The sequence below is a fragment of the Botrytis byssoidea genome, assembly GCF_014898295.1.
Source record: "Botrytis byssoidea strain MUCL 94 chromosome Unknown BBYS_024, whole genome shotgun sequence".
Lineage (NCBI taxonomy): Eukaryota > Fungi > Ascomycota > Leotiomycetes > Helotiales > Sclerotiniaceae > Botrytis > Botrytis byssoidea.
Genome location: NW_024065865.1, coordinates 567,088 through 581,718, shown reverse-complemented (window position 1 = coordinate 581,718; position 14,631 = coordinate 567,088). Strand labels below are relative to the sequence as shown.

Here is a 14,631-nt window from a genome sequence, read left to right as displayed (position 1 = left end):
AAGCTAGGGATCAATAGGCTTTATGAGTGCGTTTTTGGGATCTTTACTTAAGTATCAAACTACCAATATGGTGTTTTAGCGTGCATTGTAGTAATGAGAAAAGAATGAGATTTTAAGCTCTACAGTGGAAGCGTGTGAGACTGTAGTCCTATGGTGACACATGAGTGTTGTGGCAATGAATTCGAATTGCTCTGATCACTAGATACAAAGATACTGATAATCTGCCGAGCGTGAACCTAACATTTTAGATAGATGAGAACTCAATCTAATCAAAAGAAGGATCATTATTGGCTTTTCACGCCGCCGCACGTGCCAAAAATCATCCTTTCCACATCCATGGAGCCGGGTAAGTAAATTGGCTCTTTTGTTGCATGTCTTAGTCCTACCAGCACCTGTAGGACTGACGCAGCCACTGGATGGAAAGATGACTGTCGTCTTTTGTTGCACTTCTCAGTCCACCAGATGTGACACAGGGCAGGTCTCTGTAATTCGGATCATCTCAGTGACACGTATACTAATACCCTCGGGCTAGTGTCTCTTTGCACCACCAGTGCTGAATACTGGCCATACGTCACTTTGTATGCCCCCGAATTGTGTAATGTATTAGCACGTTTTGTTGCACATCTGAATTCAAGAACCGCAAGTAATACAACGTACTTTATACTCGCCGTATACAACTAGCATTGGTCCGGGAAACGGCTGAGGTAGGCACCCCTTAGCGGCTCTTGAGCCTGAAGGATAATTCATTATTCTTCTGTTATAAAATCATAAGACATAACTTTAAGCAATACAATTGTCCCGAGCATAGTAAGTGGTACTGATATCCACTAACATGATTCTGGAAGTATGTATGTGTATCACTGCATGCCTCGATTACTAGCCCTAGGCCAGTTGGGAGGATATCATAGTCTGCTGCATGTTTTGTTGCACATCTCAGTCAAAACACAAATGTAACACAAGTTTCTTGCATGATAGCCTTGAACACACATCTAGGATTGGTACAAACAAGAGTGTCATGCGGCACCAATCGAGATGAGAGTGAGGGCGTGCAGATTTCTGAGGAGAATTTGCGTTTTGTTGCATATCTCATCCAAATCAACACAGGTAACACGAGTGCCAGCACCTACTGCTCACATAGCCTCTGTTTAAATGACACAGCCCTTTATGTGAGCTCATAGAACATCGGGGTAGGTGTGTTGGAAAAGCACATTGCAAATCCTTGCTGAAATCAGCGTACAGAGATGACGATTCGTTGTAGCCCGGTCGTAGATGAGTCATATATCTCGGCTACTGAGGGGACAAGAATATATGTACTTGTAAAGAAGGAAGTGTTATGATCGTTGCATATCTTATCTAGATGAAAATGTCTGTGACGTGTTTGCTTAGGCCCAGTGCACCCCCATATTATCTAGAATTGATTTAGGAGAGCAAGTCATGCGTGTCAAACTGTGACAAAGATGATCATTTATGCGTACATGCATATCGTTAAAGAATGCACAAGGTGTATAGATAGATTGGAAAATACATGATAGTCCTGGGGGTTGTGGTCAAAGCGGGGCGAATGATTTGGGGCAATGATATATCATATCAAGGGTTCGTGAGATCGTGAATCTCAGTACCACAAGGGCAAGAATCGGAGAAAACTAATTGGGATAAGATTTCGTTTTAAGACAGCAAAAGCCTGTTGCATGATATGATACTCGCAGGAAAGGAAGAAGGAAGCAGACCTTCCGCACTTAAGAAAGGTAATTCGTCAAATATCGTGGCCAAACATATCAAAACGCATTTCAATCTGTAGAAGAAAGAGAGACGATAACTAGCACTGCTTCCTCGCTCGGATAAATTCTGATGATCGCTACTGATAGTGACATTGAAAGCGTTGGATTTCGATCGGTGATAGTTCGTGGTCCAGGAGACGTCTCCGCTACGCAATGGGAAAGATCAATGTCGGCAGCCACTTCTGCATACCATGTCGTTGCGAGTGTAACCCTATATGCGCTGGCAGATGCATCACATGAAAGCCACCATAATCTCTGAATGTCACTGAATGTCACTGTTGACGATTTTCCGGACAGCTTGGTATTGGATGAGCCCTAGTCAACTCATGAGAATGTCACCGTAGCACAACGTTAACGTTTCCCAAGCTCGCGACGAATAGGTTTACCCTACATATGTCCGACATATCACGGGTACGAAAATCTTCGGTTCAATCTTGTCTCCATCTTGTCAATATGATATCGTAACGAGAACGATGAGGCTCGACGATTAACGATCTCAACGTGGGGGAAACGTTTGAAAAGTACCTACCCAGTCAGTACCTATTCTGTACAATATTCATAGGGTGTGCTTAATCAGCGGGGATTTTTTAATTGCTCACGTGTAAATTATCGCGTCCGATAATAGATAACAGATAAGGAACGCGAGCGCGGATTGACGCGTTGAGGCAACCATGGCCTGCCTGCCTATGCAACAAAATACATTACAATACAGACAACGACGATACAAACTTCAAGCAAAATGCCTCCAAAGCAGAAGTCTAGACCAAAAGGCAGTGCGCCCGTAAATCGAACGTACAAAGCAGTTGAACCATTGTATCAAACTACATTTCCAGAAACGAAAAAGCGTGTAACTAGGAACTATGGCAAGAAATCTAAGCTGAAGCTCGAGGATCAGGATACACTTACGCAGATGGATTGGGTAAAAATGCATGAACAAGAAGAACAGGGAAAGCAACTGGAGGATGATATTGAGGATATTCAAGGAGATTTTGTGGAAGAAGAATCGAAACGAAGAACGAAACGACGGAGGACTATGGGCGATGAACCAGAGGCAAAGAAGAAAAAAGGATCGAAGAATAGACGGAAGACTCTAGGAGAGGAAGGCAGGACACCAAGTTTCTCAACGCAGACGATTACTCAACTTGATTATTGGCCACTTTCCGGAGCACGAGAACCAGAAGAACCAGAGGACGATCCATCAATCTATGATGTCCCAGTATCCAGCTCTCCAGCATTTCAACCACTTCGACGAAGTCCGCGAAAGTTATCCAAACCTACTACTTCTGATCCAGCTCAATTAATGCCTCCACCACAAACACCAAGACATAGGAAGATTCTTGAGATTCCATCATCACAATCACCGGCTACACCAACGTCAAGTCAATTTGGAGTTTCCGCACGAAAGCGGTCGCCACTCAAAGAGCAATCTACAAATGTCATAGTACCCTTCTCCCTACGATCAAACACAATCAAAAGTGCCGAAAAGATACCCAAATTAAGAGTTGAGGATACCTATGAGACCGGAACAGATGAAAGTCAAGTCCTTCGGACCCCCTCAAAGCATTCGAGTCCGGCCAAAACGGTACGCTTTGCTATACCAGATCCTAGTCAGGAATCTTTTGCGGAGGAGACTCCCATAAAAGAAGAACATGCCACTCAACGTGACTTGTCGCGATCGCCTACCCGCCGGTTGGGGACCCCTGCCCCCAAGAATATGAAATTCGAAATTCTGGATTCAGATGCGGAGGACGAAGAAGATGAGGAATCTAAAGTTGTGGCGGATACCCCAACACAAAATATCCCTGGCTTTGAAAGTATCACGAATGCAGGAGACACGGTTGAGAACACAGCTGGAACGCCAGAGCAGGACGATGATCGCTCAGCGTATGATACTATTAGACAAACAGAAGGGGACGTTGAGCAGGAATCCGAACTTCCAGAAACATTTTATGGAGATATAGGAGCGGAAACACAATTCCAGGCTGAGCGGATCATGTCTTCGTCGAGTTTAAGTGATGTCGAAGAAAATACTCCATTAAGCGACGACGCGGCCGGAACTGTATCTTATGGTAGTAGCCAGTTACCACAAACCCAATATGCCACTATCCAGCATACACAAACTCGATATTCTCAAATCCGCCGCACTGGAACTCAATATACCCAAAAGCAGACCCAGTTTGGTAAAAGTCAATATCCTGAGAGCCAACGCCTCTCCACACAACATTTGGATGCTATGGCACCGCGATCGGATTCTTCTGATGTATTTGTCTCTATATATCCTACCCACGTGGAAAATATAATCTCCCGTGAGAAGAACCACGAGTTTCGATCATATAGTTTTCCAGCTACTGTATCCCGCATCTGGATTTACCAAATCAGACCTCTATCGACTCTTACTCATATGGCAGTCATTGGCCCGCCCAAAACACCTGGAGAGATAACGAATATTTATGGGCTTGGTAACAGTGAGTTTAATAAGGGCGAAAAACGTTCCAAGTTTGCATATGAAATCCTAGAATTATATGCGCTCGCAAATCCAATGACCCTGGAAGAATTGAAGAGCCGACAATGGTTCAAGGCTGCTCCACAGAAATATAATAAGGTACCACCCGCAGTCTTAGGGGAACTGATTGCGAATTTGTTACCACCTCTTTTCACACAATCTTCTTCGGCTGTAGATAATATACATCCCGCATCCACACTACACAGAAAATCAAGCACGAGCACTGAATCTCAAGAAGTACTAGATCAGATCACGAATAACATTCAACAATTCTCACACACACAAGCACCATCTTCCTTACCACCTTGCTCGCCTCCTTCTTCGCCCCCAATCGCAACGCAAACTCCTGTGATTCATGTACCATCTTCACAGCGTCAATTTGTGAGGCTATCACAAGCTTCAACGGTTGATTATACACAAACTCAAACACCTGCTACTCCACGTCGTTCACGAAATGAACGAAAGGAAACTCCCATTCCAGAGGTTATTCCGGAATCACCGACAAAATCTATTCCTTCTTCCTCGCGTGGTAGTAGTCCGGTGCAGATATTGACACCTATTGTGCCGAGAAGAGGGGAGAGAAGGTTTATTGAGATTGAAAGTCAGAGTGATGATGAGGCTGACTTGGACGAGGACAGTTTGCCTGTTGTTACGACGAGGGGGAGTGCGGTTATTGAGATTGAGAGTCAGATCGAGGATGAGAATGATGATGACCGTAATGAAAAATTTGAAAAGAACGACGCCCACGATACAAAAAATCATGAAAACGAAGTCAATCACCTCCCAGAAAATGGCCCAGTAGAAGACGAGGGTGCACAAGAATCACACCATCCATCTTCAACACCTGCCCCTTACTCCCTGATTCGTTCATCACAACTCATGTCCCGAAGCCAAATGATGCGCGAACAAGATAGTTTGATAGACCGGGAGATCTCAGGACCGCCACCGCCACCAACAGATGTGGCTGCATTTCTTGATTGGCAATCAACACAGGATGCGCAAACGGGTTGTGGACCTTGGCCTTCGGATTCAGATGATGAGTATTTATGAGTCAAAATAATGATACAAGGGATGGGATGAGACGGGGAGTTGAACAAGGAGTTCATTTCGGGGGAGGATCAATACCAAAGGGTGTTTATCATGAGGGCTTGGAAATCGTTGGTAGAACGAGATTAATCCATATTAGCTAGAGTTTCACTCCTTATTTTTCGCTATGCAATTTCTCCCAAACGCTTTGTATGACAAGGTGCAAGCAAGTAAGTGAGCTCGAGCGATTTGAATGAGAGGAATAATTCAATTGTAACATGATACAAGCGAGCCGAAGGCGTAAAAGATATTAGCATATAAGACATCATGAGTATGTTTGCTTCTACATAGTGTCAGTGATGCTCATTCTTCAAGAATTGCCCATCAAGAATGATTGGCGTAATGATTCGGTGGTCGAAAATTTGCAAAATCAGTATCAACTGCGGTCTCAGTTGTATATTGCCGAGTATGCTTTAAGGAAGAAGCTTGACGTGGAGCAAAACACAATAAAAGTGGGCCTATCTCGCAATAGCCTCAAATATTCCCAAAAGGGCATACAATCAATCAATCCACTTTCCAAACTTATCTGTACACACGTTACCACACCCGGAAAAAATTCCAAAAACCAAAGAGAACAATAAAAAAATGCAAAAGTTGAGACCCAAATCTCTTCCACTCTCCAAATCACACAACGAATGTAATCCTGCACCGCCACCCCACGGTGAAGAGCTCTCTGCAGAGTGAGACCTCCCTCGAGAAATCATCTTCATTGCTTAGGGCAACCGCAGCATCGTGAGTTTCCTGCACGAGTGGATTACCTCCGTGGTGTTCGGACTGGGCACTGTTGGTGACCTCCAATCGTTAGATTGGAGAATTTGGAGAGAAGAAAGAGGGAACGTGAGCTCGCCTTAATCTTATGACCGTTACAGTCGAAAGCAAATTTTAATTTTTTATTATATATAGGACACGTTATTTCCGTGAATTTGATGGGTAGCAGGTGTGGAGTGAATCCGGGGCATCCTCGGAGTATCCTTTAGATAAGAAGATAAGGTATTGAAAGTATGATTCCGTGATTGGGAATCGCGTTTTCTATTTGGGAAGAAGGGCAATCACATCGCCTTGTTAGTTATTTTTTGCTATTATGCAGATCTGATATTTTGGAGACCGTGTTGTTCTCTGTGGAATACGAGTTGAGAGTGAGATTGAGTTTAGCATACAACTCCTCTTCGTGCGATGAAAAATTGGAAGTTTAGGAATGGGATGAAATCTTGGAGACGATTAAGAGACCTAGGTATTTACGAATTGATCAAATTTGTGATTTTGCAGGTATCTATGTTGTGGAAGATCCCAAGACTTTTACGAATAACCAGTTATGAATGCGATCTATTCCAGGTATATAGATGTTGAGATCTGTTTGATATCCTGCTCTCGTATGATACTACCCGCAAATACCTACGAACTCAACCCTCCAACAGCTTCGCCTCTTCCCCATCACCTATTAGTTTCTTCAACGCCTCCACAGTTATTTCCAGAACCTGTTGACTCCTCGACTTCTTCAGACATTCTTTCAGACATTCTAATCCCGCATTCTCCTTCACCATTTCCCTTCCCTTTTCCCCAGCTTTATTCGGTGCCGTCAGTATGTTAAGAATGCAAACTGCACCTCTATGTCTAATTTCCTCTTCTTCTTCTGTGCACAGAGCTAATAGAAGGTTGACTCCTCTTTCCCTGTCAAGGATAGCTTTTACGGCAGTATCCCATTCCGTGAGACTTGCTAATGCTCCACCTGCTGCTCTTCGGGTGGCGAAATCATCGGCATCCGTTAAGGCCAAGAGAATATGTGTACGCTGTGAAGCTTGTTTACTGCCGTCTGCGAATTTCGCAACGCCTTCCGGTGATTGCATGAGGTTACAGATAAGCTCTACCGTTGCACGAGTTACCATAGTATTATTGGAAAGAAGCAATTCTTCAATCTGAGACCAAGCCAGTCGAATGATAGGGTTACGAGCTGAATCATCTGTAGAAGCGAGATTTGTTAAGGCCAAGAGAGCTTCGAAGACAGGTAGGAGATCGCGGTGTTCAACTGTTGGGTCATCTTCCAGAAGAAGAAGAAGAGGTTTAATAGCCGAGACAAGTGATAAAGGATTGGTGCCGCCAAATACGTGTTGTGGATTGGTGGATATGAGGATACGGGCAAGGGCATGAGCTGTGGTTCTTCGAGCGGGTATATTTTTCGAGGGTAAGACAGAATCCGCGTGTAATAAGAGCTTGATTGCACCTTGTTGGGCCATTTGTCCTCGAATTTTAGTTATCTTGGAAAGTGAGAAAATGATGGATGTGACAAGTGTGAGAGATGCTATTGATCCATGCTGACTATGGGTGACAAGAACAGGTATGACACCGGCGTCGAATATATTTTGGCATCTCTTCGTAACGTGATCATCGTCATTGAGAGGATCTGGTTTGAGGGACGATTTTGATGCATTAGCATAAGCCTTCAATTGGCCTAGCTTTTTTTGTTCCTCTGTCAAGGGAGGCAGGTATGCTGTAAGATTAGCCAAAACAGTGAGAGATCCATAAGTTGCCGGTGATTTGGGCGGGGCGTCCTTCATAGTCTTGACAAGATTGGCCAGAAACTTCTTATCTGAAGCTAACTTCTCCTTAACTTTTGATTGCAGCGAAGCATAAGCGAGGCCTTCAATCGAACTTTGTTGAGATGTATCTGTAGAAAGCATTTTTTTGAACATGTCTGAAAGGTCTTCAATAGTTGTACTTCCAGAAACGTCTCCTTCCCCAGATTCAGCAGTTGGTGCTGAAGGGATAGCCTTCACTTCTGCGGTCAGTCAGAACAATTGATTGAAGAGGGGGTATGTTATATATGAAAGTATGTAAATGGCTAATGCAGGTAAATTCATAAGCATACCTGAATCTTGGCCAAGACAACAGCTGCGAGATTCCTGACTTGCTCGGAATGTATTCGCTGCTGTATAGAGCCATCTTCTGCATTGCTATCGATAGGTGAGGTAGAGATTTCAGAAATCTTGGGTGGAGTATTATTGACGATCTCTTCGAGCCATTTTGTACAATGCTTCTGGATGGCTTCTCGGCAAGGTGTGTTCATGCAAGCAGCACTAAGCAACTCTAGAGCAGCCTGTTCAACCTTTCGACTTTTCCATCTCCTCTTCATCAAGGTGCCAAGGCTAGGAATGAAACCTTCACTTAGGAAAAATGAAGAAATAACATCTGGAACCACGGGAAATATCGATGCTGCAACAGAGAAAGCAAGAATCAGATCGTCATATGTGCCTTTGCCAACTCGATCGTAGAAGAAGTGAGAAAGATAGTCAACACCTTGTTGTTCCGAAGCTTTGAGGTATGCTGAAGTTGTCAAAGTCGCGTGACCTCGGACCGAAGGAGATTGTCTCATATCAAGATAACCCAAGATAGTTTCCAGGATATCTTGATCGATCAATTGAAAAAGAGGCCTGTGTGGCTCCTTCGATCTTGTTTCTTCAGTGGAATCATCAGTGAGAATTTTGGTAAGAGTGTTTAATTCCTTGCAAGTATCCTCGTCTTCTTGTCCACCTTCTGTCAAACGGGCAAGTAAGAGAAGTGTTTGGTCTTCAAGGGAATCATTTGCGGCGGTTGTAGCATGAGGAACGCTTGGATCAGTGCCTCTTCTTTCGAAGGATTGATCAAATGAATTTGACATGATGATGAAGTATCAAATATAACTGAAGTCTGATGGAAACGAAATCATAAATGGGAAGATCAAGATGAAGATGAGGGGAAAGCTCCAAATTATACGAAGTACGAGCAAATGCCCCTCCCTTGTGAAACCACAAGCTTAACAGGCCCACATATATGAGCAAGTACCGAAGATAAACGGTTGCATCACATGATCAGGCGACAGCAAGGGTGTCCGTACCCGCATTCCGCATTATACCCTGGATGAAGATCGTCTAGCCTTGCTCATAATTCCATCAATTCTCTTAGTCTTTAAGGAAATTAATATCAATCGCAGTTCTACGGACTTTTTGAGCAACTAGGAAAGGGAATGAATTTGCTGGGCTGTAGTAGAACCGCAAGTCACATATAAAGTCGGGAAAACGGATAGATCCTTTGAACTTAGAACCTATCAGGCTGTCATGCCTGCAAGGCTTTCACTATGGATGGTATAGATGGTACAGATCATTTCACAGGAGGCGTCAAAGGTATGATCAAACAATTATTGCGGCAATTGCATATCATTTTAATATAGAAACAGGTCCTTCTCCTTCATGCCTCGTCATCATCCTAGATACCAATCCGCACGCGTGGGAAATTCTCTCGTCGACTCTTCCTCTCTCGAAAGCGATAGCTAATCTCCTCGTTTTCGTAAACGCACATCTCGCTGTCAACAATGCCAATCAAGTAGCCATAATAGCTAGCCATTGCCATCGTGCAGTATGGCTTTACCCAGCGCCGCCTTCTGCGTCCGAAGATACAGAAATGGGAGGCTCGACTACCCACGGCCCGCCAGATGACGCAAATAAATACAGACAATTCGCACTCATCGAAAATACCCTCCTACACTCTGTACGAAACTTGATAGATAGTACAACCGAGCAAGAAGTATCTACTACAACCACCACCCAAATGGCCGGTGCGCTCACCCTCGCCCTCTCATATATAAACAAACAACTATCAGCCTACAGCGATGTCTCAGCTGCTGACTCTAAACCCACTACCTCCGATGTTACCCCCTCCGATTCTACCACCGGGTTGCAATCGCGAGTTCTCGTTCTCTCAGTGTCAGGTGATCTCGCACATCAATATATCCCAATCATGAACACCACATTCGCTGCACAGCGCATGCGGATTCCAATCGACATATTGAAACTCGCGGGTGACACTGTATTTCTACAACAAGCTAGCGATACTACTAGGGGGATATATATGCATTTGAAGAATCCGCAAGGATTATTACAATATCTAATGATGGCGTTCTTACCCGATCAAACAAGTCGAAAGGATTTAATAGCGCCAACGCAAGAAGTGGTAGATTTCAGAGCTGCATGCTTTTGTCATAGGAAGGTGGTGGATGTGGGTTTTGTATGCAGTATATGTTTGAGCAGTATATCTCCCCCTGCCTTCTCCCTTTTGTCAACACAACGAATCCGACTAATCTTCCTCTCTCCAATTTAGTATTCTGCTCGCCCCCTGAAGGCGCCATCTGCTTAACATGTTCCACGCACCTCTCGCTCGGAAATTACGGTGCTAAACCTGCCGTTGTTCCACGCAAAAAGAAGAAGAAGCGCAAGATTAATGGCACGGGTGTGGAAACGGGTAGTGCTAGGGGTACTCCTGCGCCTGGGGAGTAAATATTTGAGCTACCCTGCGGTTTACTTACCATTCAAATCGATGGGCAGAGACGTTAACACGACGACCGGGGAGAGTCTCTGCTTTCGCGACTCGGTCGAATCTGTAGTGGTTGTTACAGGGAATCTGAGAGTAGTGATGGAAAATTGCACATTGTGACATGGGGACGGCAAGCCTGAAGTTTCTAGGATTTCAGCATAAGGGATAAAAAATGATCATCCTGGATTTTTTGCGTCAAATATGTATCCAAGGAAGATAACGCGGAGTCTATTTGATGGAACAATGGCGTGGGAATACGGTGGTGTGATGCATTGTCCAATAGCTCCCAGAATATTGTCTAAATTTGAAGTTGGGTGAGGAGGACGAAAAGATTCAGAGAATGAACAGTATCCGAGATTCATAATATAATGACATATAATATGAGCAAAAGCAGGAGCGAGCTCGATTATGAAATTATCAAAATCTATACATAATATAATAAGTATCCGACACACCAGCATCACACTGGAATTTGATTGCAGCATATTCACTCAGAGTCAGGAGTAATTTTAGGTTCTATTAGGTTATCAAATATCGCCTCTCAACGGCGTAGCAATAAAGCATAAGCAATATCATCATCTCTATCCATTTTTCCCATTCCCTCCTATCACAACCCATCTGATTTCCAAGCGGAAAGCGTTTTTAGGTCAACGGTAATGTGATATTTTGTTCGTTTTAGCATTTGTTCCTCCCCATCCTGTTCATTCGATTCCATTCTACAACGCTATTTTGTTGGTCATAATCATAAAAATCATCAGGTCCCTTTCTCCGTAAGCAATAATGCAATCTCTCCAAAACAACGCTTGTAAAAAATGATAAGGAATTTATGAACCAAGTAGCCACACGCATGTACCAAGTTCGACACCTTAGAGCAGAAGGTTGGTAATTCGTGTGAGGCGTGCTGCTGGAAGTCATTCTTTGTCGATCTTAACCTTTCGACCTCCTCTGACAACATTTCCATGATCTCCAAGACGAGACATAACACACTTAGCATCTTTTTCGTTTGAAGCGTAAGATGCCAAGGCAAATGAGTCGGTATTATGAGCGAAGTGGAGGAAATATCCATAATGTGTCTTTTTGACCGCCATAACACCGATTGCGCCTGCTGAGTTACTGCCACTGACACCAGGATGACCCATAAAATCTGCTTGAACAAATGACTCCATGGCTTCGTCCTCATTAGCTTCCATATACTGCCCACCACGAGCTCGTCTAGTGTTGTGGTAGAGTCTGTCTGCACATTTTTGCGAAGCCATGGTTGTCGCCATGTGCTCTCCCGTACCACTGGTAACTGCGGCAACCGATACTTGATCTTCATCTCTCTCGTCGCAGGGAATCACAGCTGTACCAATACCTACAAGAGCTGCAGGTCCAACGCGGCCACGATGTTTCATCCCAATTCCACCAGATGAAGATGCCGCAGCAATACGCCCATACATGTCAATGGCGATAGCTCCAACGGTATCAGTAATCAAGTCCACGTCATCCTCCTTGGGAGTAAGAGGTTCTGGAGTGGGCTCATGGGGGCACTCGATTGTTCCTTCTTGGGCTAGATTCAGTGAAGCAGAATGCATTTCGATAACCTTTTCCTGGTCTGTTGGAGAGAGATGACCATCTGTACTAGACGGCCTATCGATTGTGGATGGAGCAGTACTTGCAGATATACCTGGTTCGCTGGACACCCCACTGGTAGTGACACTAGGAGATAGAAGAGATTGAACACGCCCCGGACTGCCATCACTGAGTGCTGCTAGTCGTGCACGTTTCGCGGGAGTTGTTCCGACTGGAGAGCGAGAAGCTCCGCGGCCTGGCGCATTCATTTGAAAATAGCCTCGGCTCGGAGGAGTACCAGGACGTGGAGAGTATGGATTAGATTCTTGAGGGCATACTCGGCCTGGGGATGTTGTTGAAGGAGAATCAGGTTGCCCTTCATTCCATGTACCAGTCATAAGCGCGTTGGTGTGGTCCCGACGCTGTTTTGCTCTTACACGTTCTTCGTACTCCCGAGCGGCAGCCTCATCATCAGCAGCTTGACTGCTATTAGTACTTGATGGTGTCATACGACCTTGTCCCTCGGCACGACGTAAATCATCACGCCAACGAATATATCTTTCCCGCGCATTCTTAGAGCACATCATATCATGTGGTACAACTGGTATTCCATGTTCCCATGCGAAGTCCGTCGCTCCTTGCCCGACAAGAAGGTTGGGTGGGACTCTTCGTAAAGATAATGGTCTACTTGAAGCTTCTAAAATCAATCTTGCCAAACTGACAGGGTTCTTGATTTCTGGGAGCAAATTGTTGGTTAGTGGATTGACGTGGGAAAATGACAATTAACTTACGAGCAGTTGCACCGCAGGCACCACTTCTACCCAAATGATCTACCACTGTTGCATCACACTCAACTATGCCTTCAATTGATAAGTTACTGCCGTATCCGGCGTTGGTGATTTCCTTATCTTCAAGAACTTTGATCGCAGCTTCGACTGCATCAACGGCTGTACCACCGGCTTTGAGTACTCTCATTGCTGCGCGAGCAGCACTAAATAAATGTCAGCAAAATTCACACGCCTCAAACAAACATTCGAGGCTTCAATTCTTGGTTCGGTCAGCCTACTCATTACAAGCTCCCAAGTGGATGTGTTCATTCGTAGTGCTGTGATAACCTGCACCAGCGTGTACGAATATCGCAGATACACATGGTTGAGGTTGTGCTGGACGAGGTCTTCTGGTATCCGCCGAGCCATCCATTACTGGATCTAAACTCATGGCAGGCATCCCATTGGTCTGCATGTTTTGATAAAAAGGAGTTGGAGCCATTAATGGTGGGGACTCTGACCATGGACCTTCGCGATCTAAGAATGGGGACGGGATAATCTCGATGTTATATTTTTGAAACTTGCGAAGTGGATTGGAAAGATTAGAGAGTTCACGACGAAGTTGACGAAAACGTTCTCGCGCAATGTCGATTTTGTTGGCGAATAAAGATTGTTGAGGTAGAGAAGTAGATCGTTGCGTGGGTTCAGACATGAAGTCTCTGAAGTGAGAGGTAAAGGTGAAACGTTTATATTCAGGTGAATATGAATATCTTGATACTCGAAAATTGTGTCAAGGAGGACGGAACACTAGCAGGAATTTGCAGCTGAGAGAACTGATACGTGAATCACAACGTGTACTTGTGCTTTCCGCAGAATTTTTAGTTTTGGATTGGCGAACCTAAAGGAAAGGACAGGATGGCGAGAACGATATTTGATGAGGGCCGTCTAAGATGCCGTTTTCTCTAACTCTGTTTCTGTCGAGGTTGCAATTTATTTCAAAAACAATTTGGTTGTTGGAGCTACACATTAGTCAGCCATCAACCGTCACAAATATAGCTCATTATGGGACATACCATAGGAATATATCTGATTGCAATGAATGTCCTTGAATATACAAGAACAGAAAGCTTTTCTGTCACAAGAGACTTCGGTTAACCCCGAAGATATACTTGGACAGTTGAATCAATATCAGAGATACAAAAGAACGGCTGAGACGTTTGAGATTCAAACAATAATTTAGGTAAAGCTTTACAAACTATGTTCAGAAAATGAGTGTACGTGAATGTGTGGGTGAAAGGGATTGACTGTGCAATTCCGTAAGAGAAAGAAATGATGGACGCGGTGGTAATGTTTAGAGTTGAGGAGGAAGAAATCTTAGGATGCAGAGTAAAGACAAATCTCTCTTGTTGACATTGAAATATGTACCTAGTACACTATTACATAGTAAGATTGAACAGGTAGTGAGGTTCGAGATAAGAAGGGAAAGAGCTGTTCACTTGGAAAGTTATTAAAGGATAATGAAAATGAAAATGATCTCATTCAATCAAATGATCAATTCACCCGACAAAATCTCCTCTTCTTTTCAAGAGAAGTTATATCATATTTC

The 14,631-nt window shown here is 44.1% G+C and overlaps 4 protein-coding genes across 4 annotated transcripts; 2 read left to right on the top strand and 2 right to left on the bottom strand.

The window, feature by feature from the left end:
- Nucleotides 1–2,517: 2,517 nt before the first annotated feature.
- EAE97_009934 (uncharacterized protein) lies at nucleotides 2,518–5,331 on the top strand (the record flags this gene model as incomplete). Its single annotated transcript, XM_038880449.1, has 1 exon — nucleotides 2,518–5,331. One exon carries the CDS (start codon nucleotides 2,518–2,520, stop codon nucleotides 5,329–5,331), a length of 2,814 nt encoding a protein of 937 aa, XP_038728816.1.
- Nucleotides 5,332–6,327: 996 nt separating this feature from the next.
- EAE97_009933 (uncharacterized protein) lies at nucleotides 6,328–9,048 on the bottom strand. The gene is made up of 2 exons (XM_038880448.1): nucleotides 8,231–9,048; nucleotides 6,328–8,132 (listed from the first exon to the last, which is right to left on the bottom strand). Exons 1-2 carry the CDS (start codon nucleotides 9,017–9,019, stop codon nucleotides 6,768–6,770), a joined length of 2,154 nt encoding a protein of 717 aa, XP_038728815.1. The 5' UTR covers nucleotides 9,020–9,048; the 3' UTR covers nucleotides 6,328–6,767.
- A 427-nt stretch (nucleotides 9,049–9,475) lies between these two features.
- Nucleotides 9,476–10,670, top strand: EAE97_009932 (uncharacterized protein; the record flags this gene model as incomplete). Its single annotated transcript, XM_038880447.1, has 3 exons — nucleotides 9,476–9,521; nucleotides 9,575–10,423; nucleotides 10,495–10,670. 3 exons carry the CDS (start codon nucleotides 9,476–9,478, stop codon nucleotides 10,668–10,670), a joined length of 1,071 nt encoding a protein of 356 aa, XP_038728814.1.
- Nucleotides 10,671–11,218: 548 nt separating this feature from the next.
- Nucleotides 11,219–14,347, bottom strand: EAE97_009931 (uncharacterized protein). Its single transcript, XM_038880446.1, has 4 exons — nucleotides 14,099–14,347; nucleotides 13,325–14,044; nucleotides 13,050–13,249; nucleotides 11,219–12,994 (listed from the first exon to the last, which is right to left on the bottom strand). Exons 2-4 carry the CDS (start codon nucleotides 13,735–13,737, stop codon nucleotides 11,619–11,621), a joined length of 1,989 nt encoding a protein of 662 aa, XP_038728813.1. The 5' UTR covers nucleotides 13,738–14,044; nucleotides 14,099–14,347; the 3' UTR covers nucleotides 11,219–11,618.
- Between the last annotated feature and the right edge of the window lie 284 nt (nucleotides 14,348–14,631).

Bases quoted from the DNA above. Each gene is read 5' to 3' on its own strand.
- EAE97_009931 (XM_038880446.1), bottom strand. From the start codon at position 13,737: ATGTCTGAACCCACGCAACGATCTACTTCTCTACCTCAACAATCTTTA. The intron at 13,250-13,324 runs GTAGGCTGACCG...ACATTTATTTAG, and splicing joins CACTTGGGAGCTTGTAATGA to TGCTGCTCGCGCAGCAATGA. The intron at 12,995-13,049 runs GTAAGTTAATTG...ATTTGCTCCCAG, and splicing joins TGCCTGCGGTGCAACTGCTC to AAATCAAGAACCCTGTCAGT.
- EAE97_009933 (XM_038880448.1), bottom strand. From the start codon at position 9,019: ATGTCAAATTCATTTGATCAATCCTTCGAAAGAAGAGGCACTGATCCA. The intron at 8,133-8,230 runs GTATGCTTATGA...GCAGAAGTGAAG, and splicing joins TTGTCTTGGCCAAGATTCAG to GCTATCCCTTCAGCACCAAC.